This window comes from Camelus ferus, chromosome 15 (genome assembly GCF_009834535.1).
Source record: "Camelus ferus isolate YT-003-E chromosome 15, BCGSAC_Cfer_1.0, whole genome shotgun sequence".
Lineage (NCBI taxonomy): Eukaryota > Metazoa > Chordata > Mammalia > Artiodactyla > Camelidae > Camelus > Camelus ferus.
In genome coordinates this window covers 45,787,096-45,809,463 of record NC_045710.1, presented here as the reverse complement: position 1 = coordinate 45,809,463, position 22,368 = coordinate 45,787,096, and the positions used below count along the sequence as shown (strand labels likewise).

At 34.1% G+C, this 22,368-nt stretch overlaps 1 protein-coding gene across 11 annotated transcripts in view; it reads left to right on the top strand.

Moving 5' to 3' along the window:
- The window catches only part of WDPCP (WD repeat containing planar cell polarity effector), a 287,957-nt gene that overhangs the window by 133,616 nt on the left and 131,973 nt on the right, over positions 1-22,368 (top strand). For all 11 annotated transcript variants that reach the window (XR_004326365.1, XR_004326366.1, XR_001366999.2 and 8 more), the window contains exons 11-12: positions 2,284-2,472; positions 5,565-5,688. Coding sequence is in view for 8 of the 11 variants with exons in the window: in XM_032497660.1 (XP_032353551.1) it covers positions 2,284-2,472; positions 5,565-5,688 (313 nt within the window). In the remaining 3 variants the exon portion in view is untranslated. The remainder of the gene's footprint in view (positions 1-2,283; positions 2,473-5,564; positions 5,689-22,368) is intronic.

Below are 22,368 nucleotides of genomic sequence, written 5' to 3'. Positions count from 1 at the left end.
CAGTCTGCTGTTGTCTATGCCCTTGAGGTTATTTACACTTACTTTGTCTGTATGGTGGGAATATTACATAACAGTGTGCAGTGGTGCATCACTCCTCAGCTCCATGTTCAGTGACATCACTTTAGTGTTTGAAGTTAGCCATGGTGGGAGTGTTTACAACACTTGTTTGCTAGCACGCTTAGGATAGAAGGGGAATATTTTCCCCCTTGAAAATCTTGGTGTATAAATCCTTATACACTGAAAGTCATCCAGATATCTGCTGTGATCTGAGAACCCATTCTGTATGATTTCAAAGTATTTACATTTATTGAGGCTTGTTTTATTACCCAGAATATATTCCATCTTGGTTGATATTATATGTGCACTTAAAAAGACTGTGTATTCTGCTGTGGTTGGGTGAAGTGTTTTATAAATGTTAATATTAGGTCAAATTCACCAATAGTATTTTTTAAAATATTTTCTATTTTTACTGATTTTCTGTTTACACTTTCTCTCAGCTAGTCAGAGAGAAGTGCTTAAGTCTCCAAGAGTAAGTGTAGATTTGACTTTTTCTCCTTTTAGTGCTATCAGTTTTTGCTTTATTATTTTAGAGCTCTATTATTAGGTGCATTTAAGATTTTTATTTCTTCATGAATTTCCAACTTTTTATTATAAAGTTATAGAATTCTAGACTAATTCATTTTTCTCTCTCATCATTTTAAAAAAGCCCTACAATTTTTTCTGGCTTGTGTAATTTGAGAAGCAAATTTTGCAATTATTCATATCTTTGTTTCTCTGTACATCAGGTATTTTTCCCACTGGCTGCTTTTTAAGATTCTGTCTTTATCACCTTTTGAACAGTTTGATTGTGATTATGTTTTAGCTCTTCCTCTCTGGCTAGAAGTACTGCTTAGGCTATAGACAGAGTCAGTAAATTTCAGATATTTTCGGTTTCTTTCACAGTTCCTACACATTAATGTCTCCTGCCAAAAAACCACCCTGATTTATGAGGACCCTCCAGTGCCTGACTGTAGGCTTATGAAGGCTTTTGGACTGTAGCATTCATTGATTCTACCAACACACAAAAAAAAAAAAACCAGTAAAATTTTATTGCTTAGATAGTTAGGGCAATTCCCAGATTCCCGATCAAGTTGAGTCCTGTTAGGTATAGCCCAAGATTTCATTTTTATGTGACTTGAAGTTAGTATGAAGAATCTCAGCATCTTTTTCATGAATAAATACATTTTTAAAAATCCTGAAACCAGTGACTATTCCAGTTAGTGATGATGACGATGATAAAAGTAATGAAGAGTTACAGTAATATTTTATGTATTTTACAGCTTACAAGTGGTTTCACATACATTTTCTCATTTAGCTTTATGATTTTTCATACTGAGTTTTTCTAGATTCACTCAGATCACTAAACATTTGCTAAAGGAAAAATTATAGTCATTTTAAAAATGTTTAAAAAGCCTGCTTTAAAATAGTAGTACTTGTCATTTAATTACACAGAAATTGTTAGTTTCAAATGAGATCAACCATACTTAAAAGATGATAAAATAAAACTAGAACTGAATGCTCCCCTACTTTGTCTTGTGCACTTGTTCCTCTAAGATTAGAAGTGGATTTTCTTTTCATTTTAAAAGGATAAGCAAATATGTTTATGTTGTTCTAAGGTATTTTATAGCAAATCTTAGTTGTGAAAGGGGATCAATAGAAGATTAATACTAATGATTTCTTACTCATAATTACTAATAGAAGAGAATAACCTCTAAATGCCAATTTAAAATAAATTGGTATGGGTATCTATGAAGACACTATCAGTTAAGTCTTAATAAAAACAGTCTTAAAAGCATTTATATAGTCAAATTATATTTGTCTTAAGTATTTGTACGTTTTTGACCCCCATGTACATGGGACTGAAGACAAGATCTAACTTAGAACTAATGAAGCTGGTCAATAAGAATTGTGTTGCATCAGAACTCTGCCTTTAAATATATACAACAGAGGCCTCAATGACAAATCGGAAAAATAAAGTTAGCTATTGTGATTTACCTAAAAATCTCACATTTATTTATTTTTAGTCTAAACAGTTTCATTATGTGGAGTTTAGATTAGTTTGTGCTGAATGATAAGCATAGGCTAGATAAAGTCAGTAGATGATACTTAAAATGAAGATTTAACCTCAGCCAGATTATTCTTATTGTTTCCTTTTTTTCCCCTTACAGAAAAGTTAACTCTGTTTTTGTGATTCTACTTTGTATTTTTAAAAGATTGACTTGATTTTACATTTTTTTGTGACAGGTATCTTCACACAAGGACAACTGAGCCCAGTAGACATCATCTTCCAGTATATTCACTGTGATGAGATCTTTGAGGCAATAAACATCCTGAGTAGTATGAACTGGGACACTCTGGGCTACCAGTGCTTCATCAGCATGAGTGCCATCGTAAACCATCTTCTTAGACAAAAGCTCACTCCAGAGAGAGAAGGTCAGACTTCAAATATATTTCATAATAGGTTTTGTATATAATGAAGCATATTTTATTGCCAGTTATTTTTTGAGAATGTTTTTGTGTTGTGTTACTAGAGATTAGAAGACAAAAATGTAAATGCCCTATATTAAACTGACAAAATCAGATATCAAATAATTACTCCAATTTGGTACTTACTGTATAGCATTTGTCAACATAAACAACTTTTCTGTGCATACCTGTGCTGGAACTCACAGTGCAGTCATTGTACATTTCAGTCTAAGCTCATCTGTAAAATATGCTCAGATTTCAAATGTTGATCAAGAATTTCATGTACGTCTCTACAGTCTGGTAGACAGAGAGCCCTAAACAAAGTCCTTATTTCTCCTTCACTTTAGACGTAAGTATTTTTCTCTCACACCCAAGTTCTTTGTCCAGACAATAGACGTGTGTGTGTGTGTGTGTGTGTGTGTGTGTGTGTGTGTGTGTGTGTGTGTACGTGTGTACTGTAGCCCAGGTGTTCCTTTCTGTTTTCATTCTAACTTAAAATTCTGATTCCCCTTTCCCTTTTGCCTGCTTGGATTTCTCAGCCTTCTCTTAATAAGTAATTTTGCCCATTGGATCTCAGATGTTTATTGTCAAAGATAAAACACTGTTTTAAAAGAGAAAAAAATATATGTGCCACATACTTGAAATTACTCTATTTCCCAGTTATCCAGTATATGTTATTTTTATTATGAGTAATTTATTAACTTAATGTAGAATGCACCTAAACATTCTTGCATTTGTATCTTTACTTCAAATCTTTGCAATAAGCATTGACACTAATGGTGGGACATCATGGCCAATGAGGAACTGTCTCTAGGTAATTTATAAAGTAGGAAAAGCAGGAAATAATGTCAAAAGGGCTTTAATGAAGAGCTTTTTTGCCTACTATTTTCTTTCTGTGTTTACAGATTTTCTTATTCCATTATAATATGTTTCTAAAGTAAACAAGTTTAGACAGAATTCTGCATAAACCTTCATTTTAGTAATTTTAGAGAATAATCAGTAAGAACATGTTCTTTCAAGAAATCTGCAACATGAGACTTGGCCCAACTCATAAGAGGCCCACAATAAATATTTATTTGATGTTAACTGAATGTGCTTTTTGGAGGGAGTCCAGCCCATGTATGGAGATTCCAGGACTTCTACAATGAGAAAATGTCCAGCATAGTGCTTGGCCCACAGTAGGTATTCAATGAATATTAGTTAAAAATAAAAAGTTAACTTCAAAATCTTAGGGTTCTAGGATTACTATAATATTTCTACCTGCAGGGTGAGCTCAAGTAATTATTTCCTAGTATTGATTCACTCTCAAGATTGGGAACATAGTAAGGGGGGAAAAAGCAGCAGAGTCCCTAAAAAAAACCTGTTATGGTACACATAATTCATGCAAGAGATCCTAAATTTACAGTTGAAGAAATATAAAGAAGGTAGAATACTGACTTTCTGTCAGGATGCTGAAAAACTGGTAACACATTTTTGTGTTGTAAGATCCCTGTGAAAGATTATTAGTGAATTCACAAGTGGGCATTACCAGACTCCTGCCTTAATAAAGGGTATGTTCAAGGAACCATATTGAGTAGATAGGGAAATAAAAACCTTGTATGATACTAGGCTATTAAAATAAAATGCTTACATGATGCTGGGTTATCAGAATATGTACATTTTAAGTAAGTATATGCATTTCCCCCCAAGTAACTGCTAACACATTTGTAAAACATTCAGAATTCTTCTCTACTGAGATTTATTCTATCTGAACCTAACAAATTTGACATGGTAATTTGTTTTCCTTTTATTAGTGGAACCCAGTGAGCTCTTTTATTTGTAGCCGTGTTGTGGTTATCTTTGAGATCTTCATTTCTGCCTTAAACATCAAGCTGGGCTATCTAATGAATCTATAACTGTGCTGGGAGTTACAAGTATTCCATGGAGGCTCAAACATTTCAGACGTACGAAACATGCTGTCAGGAAAACAAGCAATGGCAGGAGAATCTGGCTTGTTCTCACAATAGCATTGCTGTATTCAATTTTAATCTAAATTGACTGCTGCTTTGCAAGAAAATACCCCTAAAGTTCATCTTACTTTACTGTCTAGATTTGAGATTAAAAAAAGAAATTACTAACAGCTTAGCCAAGTCCATAGCAATTACTCTGATGAGGTATTTAATACTTTCAAACCTAAATATGCCTCAAACTAAAGAGTTTTGCTAAATAAGGAATTGTTTATTCAACCCAGTGCTAGTAGCATAAAAATCAGTGGAGTCTGACTGTGAACTGTAATTCTCATGCAACACTCACTGTTAAGATAATTATATAACTTCCAGGTATTTCTGGGTGGAAACACAACCCCACTGGCATGTGTTGGTAAACTGTAAAGCAGGCAAAATGTGCCTTCTTCTCCCAATCACTAGCCCTTTGGTTTATCAAAACCTGTTCTCTAGTGCTTCTTTCCTAGGAGGGTGTCAGTTGACCTGAGCAGATTAGCATGCCATCCCTCCCAGGGGTGTTAGCTTTCACACTTGGACAAAGCCAACAGTCTTGTTGTTTAGGACAGGATTTAGGGAAGGTATAGGGATTTTCCATCTTTCTTTAAAATTGTAATAGATATTATTCCTCCAGTAAGGCTATTTTTATGTGTGTTATTTTTTAAACATCTAATACTGATTTCATCTGCTAATGCAGAAAGGTTAGTTTTCTCCTTTCATCTAAAGAGAGTAAATGTTGAGTACATTGTGAGTTGATTTTACTGGAAATACTGTTCAAACTGTGTTGCTCTGATGACTCACTGTTTTAATTACCCATTTGTGGTGAGAGGTTGATTCATTATGGATTTCTTCAGTTTTGACAGCTTTTTGTTGCTCAGAGTCATTGTCAGCTTTGCCTCAAGTGAAAGTTTATACACAGGTTTGTTTTTGTACCAGCTGTCATATTTTAATTTCATCTTTCCTGCAACAAGCTCACATTTCATCCAAGTTTGCAAAACCTGACTGACTGCAAACATGAGTATTCTGTTGTAATTGAACGAGTTTCACTTGTTTCAGTGCTTCTATGTTTGAATTCCACAGCACAGCTTGAGGCAAGCCTTGGAACCTTCTATGCTCCAACAAGACCACTCCTGGATACAACTATATTGGAATATAGAGACCAAATCAGCAAATATGCAAGGAGATTCTTCCACCACTTGCTCAGGTGAATGGTATCTTTGGATTAATTAGTGTCAGACTAATTACCTACTTAAGGAGCCATCTTCTTTAATTAGAATATTCCATAATATGGCTATCTGTTTTCTGACAGTCCATCCCATAAGAGGAAAACAAATCATATCTTAATATTCTTTAATTCATCCTTTTTTTCCTTTTAAGGACTATATTTGAATATTGTTTAGGGCTTTTACATCGTTAGTACACTTTAATATAATTCCCCGTTTGGTATGAAAGCAAATAATATCACCTATCTAAATCAACTTAAAAATGTTAATTGTACTCTTGGCACTAGAAAAATGTTTGTTTTAATTGTAGCTAAAAATGTGAATGTGCTATAAAGCTCTGAGACAGTCACTGGTCTGCTTTACTTTCAGAATTACTATAGAAAGATTTGTCCATTGTCCTCTTATATAATGTGGCAAGTTGCTCACTTCACTGTGCCTCATTTTCTTTGCTTTAAATGTGTATAATAGATTCCTTTAATCTTAGTGATTAGATACAAAAAAATAGATAATGTCAAGAAATTACTCTGAGACAAATACTGTATAAGTTGAAGAACAAGTACATATAGCATATTCTATATGTACAAAATTCAAAAAAGTTAGATGGATAGGTGGAGATGGATGGATGGAGAGAATTAGTTACTTTAGGGGTACCTTTAAGTGTGTTGATGCTATAAGTAAAAGCAAGGAAGTGACTAGCACAAAATTTAGGATAGTGTGGAATTGGTTAAGAGAAATATGATAGGAACAGGCACATGGGAGCCTCCAAGGTATTAATAATGTTCCATTTCTTAGGATGAGTGGGGTATATATCAGGGTCCATTAAAAATTACTACTTTCTTAGCTGAATTTATGCATTTTGTATACTTTTATAAATGATATAGTTGGGTACTTTTGTAAATGATATATTTTATAATAGAAAGTAACAGAATTTTCAATTTAATGTGCTAAAAATAATTATTACATAGAATTTACTTTAGAGTTTTATTTTTATAGTATAAGCTGTTCTTTTTAACTCAAGTAATTTCATGTAGTCTCCCCTTTTTCTTCTCACAACCCTGTTAAAGGGAGTATTATTATCATTTGACAAATAAGTAAACTATTTATAAAGTGGCACTTTGACGGGTACCCAACAGTGAAGCCATTAGAAAACAGTCTTTTTAGAAGCTGAGAAATGTTAATATATTGCACAAGTTATGATCTGCAGTTGAATCTTGCCTTTTTATCTGAACAACATTAGTATATTCCAAGAGATTCTCCACCCTAAGTGAGGCAGTCTTTTATAGATGACTATATGACAAAAATCCTAGGGCTGATGTCACATTTATTTGGACTTAGACCTTTGTTCTTGATTTATTTTTTTGTTTTCCCTGTTCCTGGGGAAAATTAATGAGAAGCAGACATTTTGGTGGCATACTCTTGGTGGCCTCACTGTGTCTCTGGCCTCTCTGACTTCATGCAGTGATTTGGTTGTGCGTAAACGTCACATTTTATAATGCTCTTATCCTGCTAATACTCACACATGCTACTAATGTGCAATTTTTTGTTCATTTGTTTTAATCAAATACAGTATTCTAATTAGTTTTGGATGTATTTTGATGAGGTGACTATTACTATCATTATTATTAGACTCCAGTTTTTCCGTGTGGTTACATCTGGAATTGAACGTTTTCCCTTAGGGTATACTAGGTTTTTCAAGTTTCCTTTTTTGCATGCTTTGCTACTCTTTCAAATATAATGAGTGTTTATTAGTTCTTTTGACACTGGGCTGTACATAGCATTATGAAAAAAGAAACGTAAATTTAGAAGAAATTGAATGAGATAGTTTAAGCTGGAACCATTTTTTTTGTTTAATCTGCTGCCAAGAAATTCTCTTGCTTAAGGGAAGAGAAAAAGGCCAAATACTTTGTTGTATTTGTAAAGTGCTAGGATTGCATTACCCCCTGTATGTTGGTTAGTCAGTATTTTAATACTCTAAAGAAAAAGTTATTTAGATAATGGAATAAGTCCTAAACATTAAAGATTATCATCGAGAATGTTAAATTAAAGATGAGGAAAAGGAGCACCATGCCAGGTAGGAAAATACCTGGGATCACTCACTGGTAAAGGTGAGGACTCAGGCTGCCTGAGTCCAGATTGGACTCTCTGGATAAACAATAAAATATTACATTGATTTTAATTTCATAAAGTATGCAAGGTGAAGTCATAGTATTAAATTTGTGATGACAGACAAGTATACTGCATGGGTTTTTTAAATAAATGTTTTTGGATACAATTTTGTTTTTATGTTGACAGTACAAGAAGTACACGGACATCTTCTTGTTTCTCGGCCTTTTTTGTCTTTAGCAAGTATGGAAAATTGTCTTGACAGTCTTCCTTCAAAACCAAATGAATCTAAACTTTAAACTTACTTCCCATGTCCTTTTGTGACACCTTTTTGTGTGTGTTGGAAGTGGTCAGTTTTTGTAAAGAAATGCTTCTTATAAATGTAAACTGTTGAGCCTAACATTAAAGGTAGAAGGCAGTAGGAGTATGATCTTAATAGAGTAGCTAAATAAAGTGGTTGTTATAATAAAGTTTTAAAGAGATTATACAGTTTAATTCATTGAGCTGGAAGAACTTACCTATGAAAGGTGTCTTGAAAAAAGTTCAGTTGTGTTATCCTTTACTCTCACACTCACAATGCTCTGATGCCAGATGTTGGGGTTTTTTCCCACACTGACCAATTCTCTGACACCAACTGGGTGTTCTGCAATTCAATTCTGACATTAACCAGAGTTAATGCAGGCCCCACATGTTAAGGGCTCAGTCTCATAAGACTACCCTTACTTCAGATGCCATTCACAAGTTACAGATCTCCAGGTTACTTACAGCTTGTCTGACTTGGCTACAAATCAGAGATTGCTACTACTCCCTTAACAGCTTCATTAATATTCCTAGAATGGCTCACAGAACCCAGGAAAAGCATTTACTTACTGTCGCCAATATTTTAAAGGACACAAACAGCAGATGAAGAGTTGCACAGGGCAAGTTATGTGGGACAGGACTCCAAGTTGCCATGCCCTCTTCCGGTGCACCACCTTCCCAGCACCTCCATGTGTTCACCAGTCCAGAAGCTGTCTGAACCCCCTCCTTTTGGATGTTTATTGAGGCTGTATTACATAGGCATGATTGATGAAATAATTGGCCGCTGGTGATTAATTCAACCTCTAGCCCCCTTTTCCTCGCCTCTGCCTGGAAGTCCAGAAGTGGGGCTGAAATTCTAACCCTCTGATCATGTGGCTGGTTTCCTTGACAACCAGCCCACTTCTATAGAGTCTTTCACAAAGTCACCTCGTTAATATAAACTCAGGTATGGTTGAAAGGGACTTGTTATGAATAACAGAAAACTTTTTACTTTCACCTTTTTGGCTCCTTATCACTTACGAAATTCCAAAGACTTTTTAGGAGCTCCATGTCACAAACAGGACAAAGGTCAAATATATATTGCTTATTATAAATCACAGTATCACAGAAGGCACATGCAACTTTGCCTAAACTAAGTTCAGAAGGTGATTATTCACCTCTGCCTCCATGAAATTGAACAGTCCTCCAGAATTACTGAATAGGGAAGTATTAACAAGTAAGAGCTTTTTATTATAAACAAATAGGGAAACTATAATAGGAATTCCTAGATATTGATGAAATAAAAAGGCAAAACATTTCAAATGAATGTGCTACATATGAAGTTTATTTTACTAACATTGAAATAGATTATAAAGGACTAGTAGTTAATTCAGTTTTACTTGTTTATTTCCCCTATTAACAATAAGACTATTATTTTCTGACCCAAATGGTATTATGTGATTGTGGCACAGAGAGTCATGTTTTTTAAACATTTATGAAATAGTAAACAAAATGTTGGGAAAGGGAGCTTTATTGTCTAGAAGTAAAAATATCATGTTTATGAAATAGTGGTTGGAAAATGTATTGATGTCTGCATTTTCCTTGGCACTGCAACAAAAAAATAAGATGAACTGATGGATAGAAAGGGAGTTGTATAGATATGTGATAAAACAGTACTGTAAAATGATGATAAAATCCAAGTGGTAAAAATATATGTTCTGTCAACTTTCCTGGATGTTTGAAAATTTTTATAATATGTTGGAGAATAATATATATTATGTTAGAGTCAATATTTATACTTAGAAATCAGGAAAAAAGTAGTCTTTTAGAAATGGCACTTGGCTTATGCAAAATATATATGTTAGTCAAAAATAAACTGTTTTGCGACTAAAAAGTTGTTAACCAATTTGATTTATAAATGGCTTTTTAAATTTTACTTTTCACTAATGGAGCATGATGTAAATAAAACAATTATACACAGTCCAAAGAACAGTTACCTCAGGATATTTAGGGACTCAGAATTATCTGCAGAGAAAAACTTTCTGGTCAGATCATCCATTTAATAGGTATTATATTTAAAATTTTTGTTTAAAGCATGGTTGAGCTGGAAGGAAGCTAAGGGAAACACTCAAAAGTTGAAATGACAAGGATGCTGGATTCCACAAGAGTAAGCAAAGTGCCTCAAGGGCATCTGCTGGCACCTGTCAGTGAGGTGCTTGGTTTATAAAGGCTGTGTACTCAGAGGATTGGAGACAAAGCCTAGGGCTCAAGCAGAGTGGGAGATTGGATCAGACATTCCCCACATCAAACTAAGACCCTTGAAGAGCGGCATCTTCCCTGAGAGAACTAGAAGGAAGGAAGGTATGAGATACAAGAAAGAATGGTAGGCAAAGAATAATGTTGAACTTGTGGGAACCTAAAGAAAAATTAATCATATAAAACATAAACACTAGTATCTAATCTAAGTGGTTAAAAGTTAACATAAAATAGGTAAGATAAAGTTAAGATTAAAAAGTTAAGACAGTGGCAACATATAAATCAGAAGAGGAGTGAAGAAGTTAAAGAACTCTGAGGTCTTTGATTTTTCAGGAGGAAGGTAGAGATACTTGTTAGTACTAGGTCTTGTTAAGTAAAATATATACATGGTGGAATTTCTAGGGTAGTCACTAAAAGAATGGAAATAGAGTATATAATTTTCAGAGTGAAAATGTTGGATGAGGAAAAGAAAGTTCAACCCCAAAAGAGGCAACAATTAGGGAGAGAGTACAGCATTAAAGGGGAGGAAACATAGAAAAAAGGATGAAAAACAGAAAACACATAATGAGGTAGTAGAAGTGAAATCTAAAAATCAATAATCATTGTTAATGTCAGTGGGTTAAAATTTTCACTTGCAGAGATTGTTGAAACAGATTTTTCCCTAAGTTTTTACAAGAGATACCTAAAACAGAAAGTTTAAAAGCTAGAGAATGGAAAAAAAGTATAGTAGGTGAATTTCTAAAAGAGAGCTAGTCATGTTACATAAATAGTCTTTAAAGCAAAATCATTAGTAGAGATTACCAGAGATCCATATCGATATAAAAGTCAATTCACAAGGAAGATATAACAATTCTAACTGTATATTAAGAACACATAAAATAAAAATTGATGACTCCACTTTCATAGTTAGAGATTTTAATTCCCTTCCTGTGGTAATTGATAGATTCAGTGAACAAAGTATCAATAAGGAAATAGAGAATAGAATAATATAATTAAAAGCTTGATTTAACAGACATGTATACAGTACTGTATACAACTGGAGATTATACTTTTTTTTATGAGCAATCAAAAACACTTTTTTTAAACTGACCTTGTTCTGGCCATAAAGTCCATGAAAATTTCAAAGGATCAGTTATACTTACTTAACAATACCTGAGTGCCACATGCCAGGCACTATAGTTAGAGGTAAGATATAGCAATTAACAAAACAGAGACATACAAAAAAAATCTATGACATCATAAAGTTTATGTTTAGTGAAGGAAACATGTAAATAAGCAGGTAAAATATATTGAATGTTAGGTAGTAATATGTACCATGAAGGAGAACAAAGAAGCAACAGAAACTAGGGACTATGGGGTGGTGAGGCCTCATTAAGAAGGTGAAATACGAGTTAAATCCTCACAGTTTGGCTGGAACAGTGAATGAGAGGCAGAATAGCAAGAGACTGGGTCAGAGGGGTAGCAGGTGGCTCAGTAATATAGGACTTTTGTTGGCTATTGTAAGGAATTGAAATTTTTCTCGTGAATAATAAGGGAAGTAAATAGATGATTTGGAACCAACCAGTGAATGAATCACTCCAATGCTATGTTAAGAATAGACCTTTGAAGGGCAAGGGCAAGGAGACCATTTGGGAGGCTATTGCAGTAATTGAATGAGAAATGGTGGCCATACAGAGCAGACCAGTAGCACAAGAGATGAGGACAGAGTGGTTGGAGTTTGGACATATTGAAGGTTAGCTAACAGCATTTGCCAACAAATTGGACAAAGAATATGATAGATAAGTCAAGGATGACTTCAAGTGTTTAGATCTCAGCAACTAGAAAGATGGAGTTGCCATTGACACTACTGGTAAGACTGAAGAAAGAACAGGTAGTGGGAAAAGGTCACACGATTGGTTTTGAACATATTCAGTTTAAGGAATTCAGAGGTGATTTCTGAGACAGAGTTATAAAGGGAAATACATAGCCTTAAATGTTGATATTAGAGCAGAAGAAAGACTCAAAACTAAAGAGCCATGCAGTTTGAAATATTATTTACAATAGCTAAGATATGGAAGCAACCTAAATGTCCATCAATAAATGAATGGGTAAAGAAGATGTGGTATATGTTAATACAATGGAATATTACGAAGTCATAAAAAATGAAACCTTGCCACTTGGAACAACGTGGATAGACCTTGAAGGTATTATGCTAAGTGAAATAAGTCAGACAGAAAAAGACAAATACCATGATTTTTCTTATATGTGGAATCTAAAAAACAAAACAAATGTAACACACATGAAAAAACAGAAATGGACTTACAGATTCAGAGAACAAAGGTGGTAGCCAAAGAGGAGGTGGAGGGGGAATGAGTAACATAGGTGAAGGAGAGTAATAGGTACAAACTTCTAGTTAGAAAATAAATGAGTCTTAGGGATGAAATGTACAGCATGGGGAATATAGTCAAAATATTATAATAACTTTATATGGGGACAGATGGTAACTAGACTTACTGTGGTGATCATTTTGTAATGTACAGAGATATTAAATCACTGCAACAGTAGGTTATACTTCAGTTTTGAAAAAGAACCATGCAATTTAAGAAATTAAAAACATTAGTAAGGTGAAGCTAAAAAATTAGTAGGAGGGAAATAATAAAGATACGTTCAAAAATTAATGTAAAAAAATTATAGAAGAGGATTAATAAAGCTAAGCATCTTTTCTTTGACAAGATAAGTAAAATAGAAAATAGTGACCAATATTAGGGATATAAAAGGGACCTAATGATAGACATACCAGAGATTTAAAAAACTGAAATAAAGGAAATAGTATGAACAACTTCATTACAACAAACTTGATAAATCAAGTGAAATGCCAAATTTCTTAGAGAAATAAAAATAACCAAAATTAACTAAAAAGAAATAGAAGATCTGAATAGCTCCATAACAGTTAAAGAAATTAAATTACAAATGATCATTTTTCCCACAAAGTAAGCCACAATTCCAAGGTGTTTTTAAGAAGTGAGGTTCCATCACTACTTACACCACTTTTTCTTCATTTTTTTTTAGGTCCTTTTTTCAAATGTGTATTTATTTACACAGTTGTAATCACTGGGTACATGAAATTTTAAAGAAAAAAATTCTAAGAACTGATTCACTATGATGGCCTTCTAAGAGACTTTTTCTTTCTTTGATATGGTACTCAGATTTAAGGATTGTTTAGCCCTGGAAAGTAGCCCACATACATTTAAACAGACCTTTGTTTAAGGAAAAGATGAAAGAGCAAAAAGGGAAAATAAGCAGAAGAGAACAAGGCCTTTAATGGAAAGCAGCTAGATGTGCTTTCATAGATGAAGGAGCTTGTTTTCATGTGGGCCCAGTTAGGGCTGGTTGGGAAGGAAAACCGGGCAGAGGTGCACCTTGGATTCCTGCCAAAGGGTGAGGGGCCCTCCACCATAATGACAATTTGAAAAAAGGTGGTGATACTAATCAGTAAAGTGGGAAACCAGACAAAATTGGCAGAGGGCAGGTACAAATAACTTGAAGGCCATTTTGTGAACAAATTTGGCACACTTTGCTCTTCTTCCTGAAGGTTCCCTTTTCACAGTTAATCAGGGCTATGAGCCAGGGGTGTGGCCCAAAACATCCAAAATGTTTTGCACTTGGCAGTGTGGCTTTCCTTACATCATTGCCTCCCTATATTGCTCACATTCTTGTTCAGATATTATGTCTAAAAATCTAAATGGGTAAAAAGTGCATTGTTAAGAGGAAAGCCAAGATTATTTGAAAAGCTGTCATAATAACCACTCTCTTCCACTTGAATTACTGTAGTGGCTTAAGAACTCTCTTTTGTCCAGTGTGAGAGAAATAGACTAGATTCATTGTAGAGATGGAGCTAAGAGTAGGGATAGTCTGCTTATTAGGCATCATATTGAATGGATGAATCTTGAGACTTTTCTTTCACCCTAGTCATTATTATTTTCAATTGTGATGTACAAAATTTGTTTTGTGCCTAAATTTAGTTCTATTCAAAGTTGCTTGTTGCTCATTTTCTCTTGCATGTAACTCCCCACTGTCTTCTCTGTTACTTTTATTCAGTGAGTGATATACTAGGGCATGGGTGAAAGGCCACATTTATAAATAAGTCAACTGTGTCTGCAGACTCAGCACTTCTGATCAAGACAGTTGCTGACCTCAAACCCCAGACTGGCCTCGGCTGATGCTTCTTATCAGGAAGTCTTTCTTTAGTTTGGCAAATGAAAGGGATTAAAAGACACTAGGACTTACTCACATTCACTATATTAAAGAAATGGTCTTTAAAGTACATTTGAGTATAGCACCCAGCCGCAGTTGGAATGTACTAGAGATGACCACAAACCTGTAACATGGACTGTGTAACAAAGTTAGAGCTACATTACAGCTGTGGTGTGAGGAGAGTCTTTACCAACACAGCAAAAATCAAAGATGTCTTATCAGAGAGTGAAGGACATGCATGGCACGCAGATTGTGGCTGATAAGAGAGACATGATGACTCTTGGTTGTTGATGCTCACAAGCACATTATGAAGTCTAGGAGAAATTCTGCTTTGTTAGGTATTCTACACTGTTGGGGTCTGAAAAAAGACACACAAAAGAAGATACAGTCAACAATTAGACAGATTTTATTACATCTGCAGGTCACATAGCTAAAGGAAAGACTATGATATAATATAACAAATGAACCTCAATAAATGTCTCAGAATGTCTACCTTTATGTGAAATATATTTGTTTACTTTGTGTTTGATACAGTATAGACATAACTTTAATTATTCTTTAATCTTTTGTTCTATATTTAAGCTTAACAGAATTCAAAGAATTATGAACAGATAATATAGCTTTATTTCCATTTATAGTAAGTATTGATACCCGTCTGTTGTCTTCTAGAGGAGACAGGATAAGTAACATTCAGTTCCTATTGAAATGGCTGAAAAAAAGACATGGTGAAATCTTTGGTGAACACTCTGGTCACATGTGGTTACTGCTATGAGAAGATATATTTGTCTTTTAGTTCATAGGTTTCATAAATACATGTTGTTTAAACCTAAAGCCCTCCCATGAATTTAGCTTTTCCTGATCCACAGGCCTGTGCATTGTCATTATAGTTTTTAAGAACACTAAGCTACATTTTTTCCATCTTCTGATTGTAGAAGTAATACATGATTCTTTTTCACAATATAATTGCCTTCTTTTCGTGTCAGTAAATGTAGACCCACATCATGCATTATAAAGATGTACCACCATAATTTATTCACCCATCCTCCTATCTATGGGTGTGGACTATTTCCAATTTTTTGCTTCTATAAAGAATGCTATAATAGACATCATATTCATAGATATGATAAGATACACATGCAGACACACACATCTTTACACATTTATCTGATTATTTCCTGAGAATGAATTCTTGTAAGGGAATTTCCAAGTCAGAAGTTATTCATATTTATAAGATTCTTGGTATGTTTTGTCAAATGTCCCTGTCACTATTTTGTGAAATTATTCATCATACTCATAGTTGAAATAGTATCTCAAAGCACTGACAGTTAAAGGGGTAAAATCTAACGCCTTCCTGTTTTAATTTTTTATGTATTAAAATCTGTCTTCTTATTGAAAAAAAATTTTAAATAATAAACTTTATTGTTTCAATAGAGATTTCCTGTATACAATCTGTCCCCAACCTGCTTTAATATTAATTCTTTTTTTTACTAATGGTAATTGCATACATTTTCATATATATATGAGATATATATATATATAGGCTATTTGTATTATTTTGTGAATGGTTACTATTTAATGTGTGCCAGTTAAAGCTAAGGGCTTTAGAAACTTGATCACATTTCATCTTCACATCATAGTATGTAAGCATATATTATCCTTGTTCTATAGCCAAGGATATTCATAGAGATTAAGTAACTTGCTCAACAATTATATATAATATGTGGCAGACCAGAATTCTAACGAGTCCATCTAACCTCAAAGTCTGTGCCCTTCATCATCATGAAACTGAACCACTTCAACAGATAAGTTCCTCTTTTCTAGAGGTATTTGATAAAAGAGGAGACTTTTACTGGCATGGAGGGTCTGTGCAGTGTAGGAGGGTAGCAGCAGAGAATTTTGAAAATGGGCACATTCTTATTGTTCCTTAGCTTCAGTTTCTTGATTTGTAAATAAGGCTAATAATGGTATCTACTACATTGGGATACTGTTAGAATTAATACAAAAATCTCTAACAAAAGTATATGGTACAATCTTGCACATAATAAGGACCCATGAATGCTATTATTGATTATGGTATTGTAGAGGTTTAATTAGATGAAGATGGATGAAATGATCTTTTAGAACAGTATTTCCAACCTTTCCTCATTATTGCCACCCCAAGGAGAAAAAAAATTACATTAAATGAATTAATTTCTTCCTAACAACATAAATTCAGAGGAATAATATTTGTCAGGTAAGGTTAAGCTTTGGAGGGCCACAAACTATTGTAATAGCTAATATTTTTGTAATCACTAAAAACCAAGTTTTTGCCCCCTCAAAGGTGATACTGGTCCCATTGAGAATGCATGTCTTAGAAGGAAATGCCTCTTTTTAAAATTAAACAACTCAAAACTTATCAAACTCACAGGAAATTTATCATAGACTTGATGGAGGAAGTGGGACTAAGTGAGATTTCCTCATTTTTATTTAGTGTAACTGTTAAAGATTAATTTATTATTTTTGTTTGTTTTTGTTTTGGGGGAGGTAATTATGTTTATTTATTTACCTATTTATTTTAATGGAGATACTGGGGATTGAACCCAGGGCCTCCTGCACGCTAAGCACGCACGCTACACTGAGCTATAACCTCCCACTGATGTATTCTTTTATTGACATTTAGTATTTACAATTTAAACTAGTTTCAGGTGTACAGTGTAGTGATTCCATATTTTTATAGATTATACTCCATTTAAAACATGCTACAATACTCCATTTAAAACATGCTACAAAATAATGGCTATATTTCCCTGTCCTGTACAGTATATCCTTGTTGCTTATCTATTTGATATATAGTAATCTGTATCTCTTAATCCCATACCCCTATTTTACATCCCACCTTTCCTCTCCCCACTGGTAACCACTAGTTTGTTTTCTGTATCTGTGAGTTTGTATCTATACATTTATTTCTTTTGTTTTTCACATTCCGCATATAAGTAGTAACACAGATTGTCTTTGACTTATTTCACTAAGCATAACATTCTCTACATACATCCATGTTGCTGTAAATGACAGAATTTCATTATTTTTAATGGCTTCCACTGTATATACAACCACATCTTCTTTATCCATTCATCTGCTGATGGACATTTGGGTTGCTTCCATATCTTGGCTACTGTAAATAATGCTGCTGTGAACACTGGGACACACGTTTCTTTTCAAATTTAGTGATTTCAGGGTTTTTTCTTCCAGATACATACCCAGGAGTGGAAATGCTAGATCATATGGTAGTTCTAGTTTTAGTTTTTTGAGGAGCCTCCTTACTGTTTTCCGTAATGACTACTGAGTTACATTCCCACCAACAGTGACCAAGGGTTCCCTTTTCTCCAACATCTGTTATTTGTAGAATTTTTGATAGCTAGTTTGACAGATGGTAAGATGATATCTCGTTGTTTTCATTTGCATTTCTCTAATAATTAGTGATGTTGAGCATTTTTTCATGTGCCTTTTAACGATCTGTATATCTTCTTCGGAAAAATGTCTATTCAGGTCTTCTGCCCATTTTTTGACTTGGTTATTTTATTGATATTGAGCTGTATGAACTGTTTGTATATTCTGGATATTAACCCCTTACCGGTCACATCATTTGATAATATTTTATCCTTTTCAGTAGGTTATCTTCATTTTGTCATTGGTTTCCTTTATGGTGCAAAAACTTTTTAATTTAATTAGGTCCTGTTTGTTTATTTTTGCTTTTATTTCTTTTGCCTTAGGAGACAGATCCCAAAAAATATTGCTATGATTTATGTCAAAGAGTCGTCTGCCTACTTTCTCTTTTAGGAATTTTATGGTCTCCAGTCTTTCATTTAGGTCTTTAATCCATTTTGAGTTCATTTTTCTATATTGTATGAGGAAATGCTCTAATCTCATGATTTTACACGTAGCTCTCCAGTTTTGCCAGCACCGCTAATTGAAGAGACTATCTTTTCTCCATTGTATATTCTTGCCTACTTTGTTGCAGATTAATTGACCATAGGGTTGTGGGTTTATTTCTGAGCTATTTTGGTCCACTGATCTATGTGTCGGTTTTTTGGCCAGTACTATGCTGTTTTGATTACTTTATATTACAGTCTAAAGTCAGGGAGCATAATACCTCAAGATTTGTTCTTTTTTCTCATGGTTGCTTTGGCTATTTGGGGTCTTTTATGATTCCATGTAAATTTTAAGATTATTTGTTCCAGTTCTGTGAAAAATGTCATGGGTAGTTTGATCGTGATTGAATTAAATCTATAGGTTGTTTTGGGTAGTATGGACATACAGCAATATTAATTCTTCCAATCTGAGAACACAGGATATCTTCCCACTTCTTTGTATCACTTTCAGTTACCTTCATCAGTGTTTTATAGTTTTCAGAGTATCTAAGTCTAACCTCTTCGGTTAAGTTTATTTCTAGGTATTTTATTATTTTTGGTGTGATTTTTAAGGGGCTTACTACACCTCTGAGGTGTACAGCTCCCTACATGATCACTTCTCTTCCCTTCCTACCCGATTCCCTGTGGATCTTTCATACAGCCTCAATTGTATGGGAGTCTTTCTGCCAGTTTCCAGTTAGTTTTCAATGAAAACTCTTCCACATATAGATGTATTTTTTATGTTTTTGTGGGTATAGGTGAATTCCACATCCTTCTACTGTGTCTTCTTGATCCTAATCCAATTTCCTCATATTTTTAAGATTCTTTTAAATTCTGAGATTTTATTATCCTATATTTCTCAGGCTCCTTTTGTTATGGAAATGACAGGCCAGCCAAGAAACAAGCACCACTCGGAGGGTTGGAGTACTCAGATGTATCACGCCGGCGGGCTCAGAGGGGCTTCTGCTCCGAAGCTCTGAGCACCTCCAAGACGTGCGCATGAGGTTTTATAGGGTAAAGTACAAGCTTGAGGTATTCGGCCAATAGGCATGGAATAGCTTTAGCAGCATCATTATCACAAAAGTGGAGGCAGGGAGGCAGCAAACCAACATTCCAAAGCCAGATGTATCTTTTGGAAAATCCAGCTGGCTAGCAAAAAAACATGAACAGCAAACCAACACTAATTAACTTAGATTTACGAGTTAGTCCAGCAGAACTCAGATCAGTATTCCGATACTTAGATTTGTGAGTTACCTTGTTAGCCCAGCCTGGCTTTTCCTTCACATTTTGAATAGAAAAATTGTCTCTCTTCCTAAGGTAGACTTTTCCTACTTAATTTGTTCTATATTTTCCAAGTCCTAAGTGAACAGTTAACGGTTTATCAGTATAAGTCATGAAGAGTGGCACACAGTTTATTGTAGATTCAAATAACATTTACAAAAATGTTTCCCTGACATATTTAATACTATTCATAATCATAATATTGCTACATAATAGCTAGATTGTTGCATGTATCCACTTCTTTTTATTACTGTGTAATATTCCATGGTATGAATCTACCACAGTTTGTTTTACCATTTATCCATTGAAGATTGAAGTAGATCTGGGTTGTTTCCAGTTTGGGGCTGTTATGAATAATGCTGCTATAAACATTCATGTGCACGTTTTTATGTGAACATGTTTTCATTCCTCTGAGATAAATGCCCAGGAGTGAAGTTGTTGGGTTACATGGTAGATACAGGTTTAGTCATTTGAGAAAATGTCAGTGTCTTTTTCAGAGTGGCTGTATTTTATGTTCCCACCAGCAATAAGTGAATGATTTAATTTCTCCACAATCTTACCAGCTTTTGATGTTGCCACTGTTTTATATTTTAGCCATTCTAAGAGGTGTGTAGTGGTATCTCCTTTTGGCTTCAATTTCCACTGTCCAGATGGATAATGATGTTAAATCTGTTCATACAATTATTTGACCTTAGTAGATCCATTTTGATGAAATGTCTCTTAATATCTTTTCTCTATTTTCTAACCTTTTTTTTAACTATTAAGTTTTGAGAGTTCTTTATTCTGATACTTACCCTTTGTCAGATATGTGGTTTCCAAGTATTTTCTCCCAGTCTGTAGCTTGTCTTTCTATCCTCTTATCAGGCTGTTTGGCAGAGTGAAAATGATTAATTGTGATAAAGTCCATAGATTGATTTTTTTCTTTTATTAATAGTGCTTTAGGCATTAAGTCTATGTCTTTGCCTATTTCCATATACTAAAGACTTAGTCTTATCTTTTTTTCTAAAAATTGTATAGTGTTACATTTTTACATTTTTAAGACCATAATCTATTTTGAATCAATTTCTGCATAAATGAGAGAATTGGGGTAAGGTTCTCTTTTTTCCCTCTGATACCCAGTTGTTCCAGCACCATTTATTGAAAAGATCATCCTTCCTCCATTGCATTGCTTTTGCACCTTTGTCAAAATCAGTTGGGCATATCTGTGTGGGCCTAGATCTGGTTTCTCTATTTTATTCCATTGACCTATATATCTGTCCTTCTGTCAATACTACAGAGTCTTGATTACTGTAACAATATGAGTCCTGAAATCAGGTAGACTGCTTTCTCTCATTTTAATTTTTTCTTCGAAATATTTTGCTTTTCTAATTCCTTTGTCTTTCCATATAAATTTTAGCATGATCTTTTCTAAATCTACAAAATATCTTGCTTTGATTTTGATAGGAATTGTGTTTTACTTATTTATATAAATATTGGGAGAATTGGCATCTTTACTATGTTGAATTTCCAATCCACAAATATGGTATGTCTCTCCATTTATTTAGGTCTTTGATTTTTTTCACCAGCATTTTGTACTTTTCAGCATACAAATTCTATACAATTTTGTTAGATTTACATGTAAGTATATTTCCTGAAAGACTATAAATGGTATTGTATTTTTAATTTCATTGTCCACATGTTCATTGTTATTATATATAGAAATGCAATTGGTATTTCTATGGTGATTGATTCTGTGGTCTTGATGAATTCAGTTACTGATTTTAGGAGATATTTTGCAGATTTCCTTTTATTTCCCTTTCTTCTCTTACTGCACTGGCTAGAACTTCCAGCACTTTTCTGAAAAGGAGTAGTTAGGTGGATATCCTTCTCTTACTCCCAGTATTACAGGAGAACATTCAGTCTTTCACCACTAAGAACAGTGTAGGCAGAATCTTCTCCAAATTTTTCTTTAGTTTTTGATAAAACCATTCATTCAGTCAACAAATACTTCATCACTTTCTGCCACCCACTATGCTGGGAGTGCAGAACAGAGCTCAAAGCTCTTATCTTGTTTTATCTGTTGAGGCTGTAACCCCATGCTTAGTATAATTTAGGGCCAATAGTTAGTGATCAGTTTCAGTATACTTCACTTTATTTGTTTATTACCTCACTTAGCTGTTTTGGCCAGTATTACATTGTTTAGGCTTTATTATTTTATATGAGCCACTATGTAAATCTGACATATTCTCCTTCCCCATCTTATCACTTTTATATAGTTTATTTCCTTTTCAGTGACTTTCCTGTAGTTACTCTTCAAGAACTTTAATCTCTTCTGACTACATGTCTAGATGATTAAGGTCACTATGAATTCTGACCTGGTCTTTCTCAATGCTAAATGTGTTTTCTTCCTTTCTTCCATCTTGTCCTGCCATGAAAACTCTCTACTGAGATCTGCAGGAGAGAAGAGGTACATATATTTAAATGATTAACTAAGTTCCTGTCCCTAGAGTTAAAACTGTTGCGATATCACATCTGGACAACTGACATGCATCATTAGAATGCAGTTCATTCTTACTGAGAGCTGTGACATCGGGTTCTCTGAGCTGATGTGTATGTGGTTGTCCTGATAAGTCTGCTAAGTAG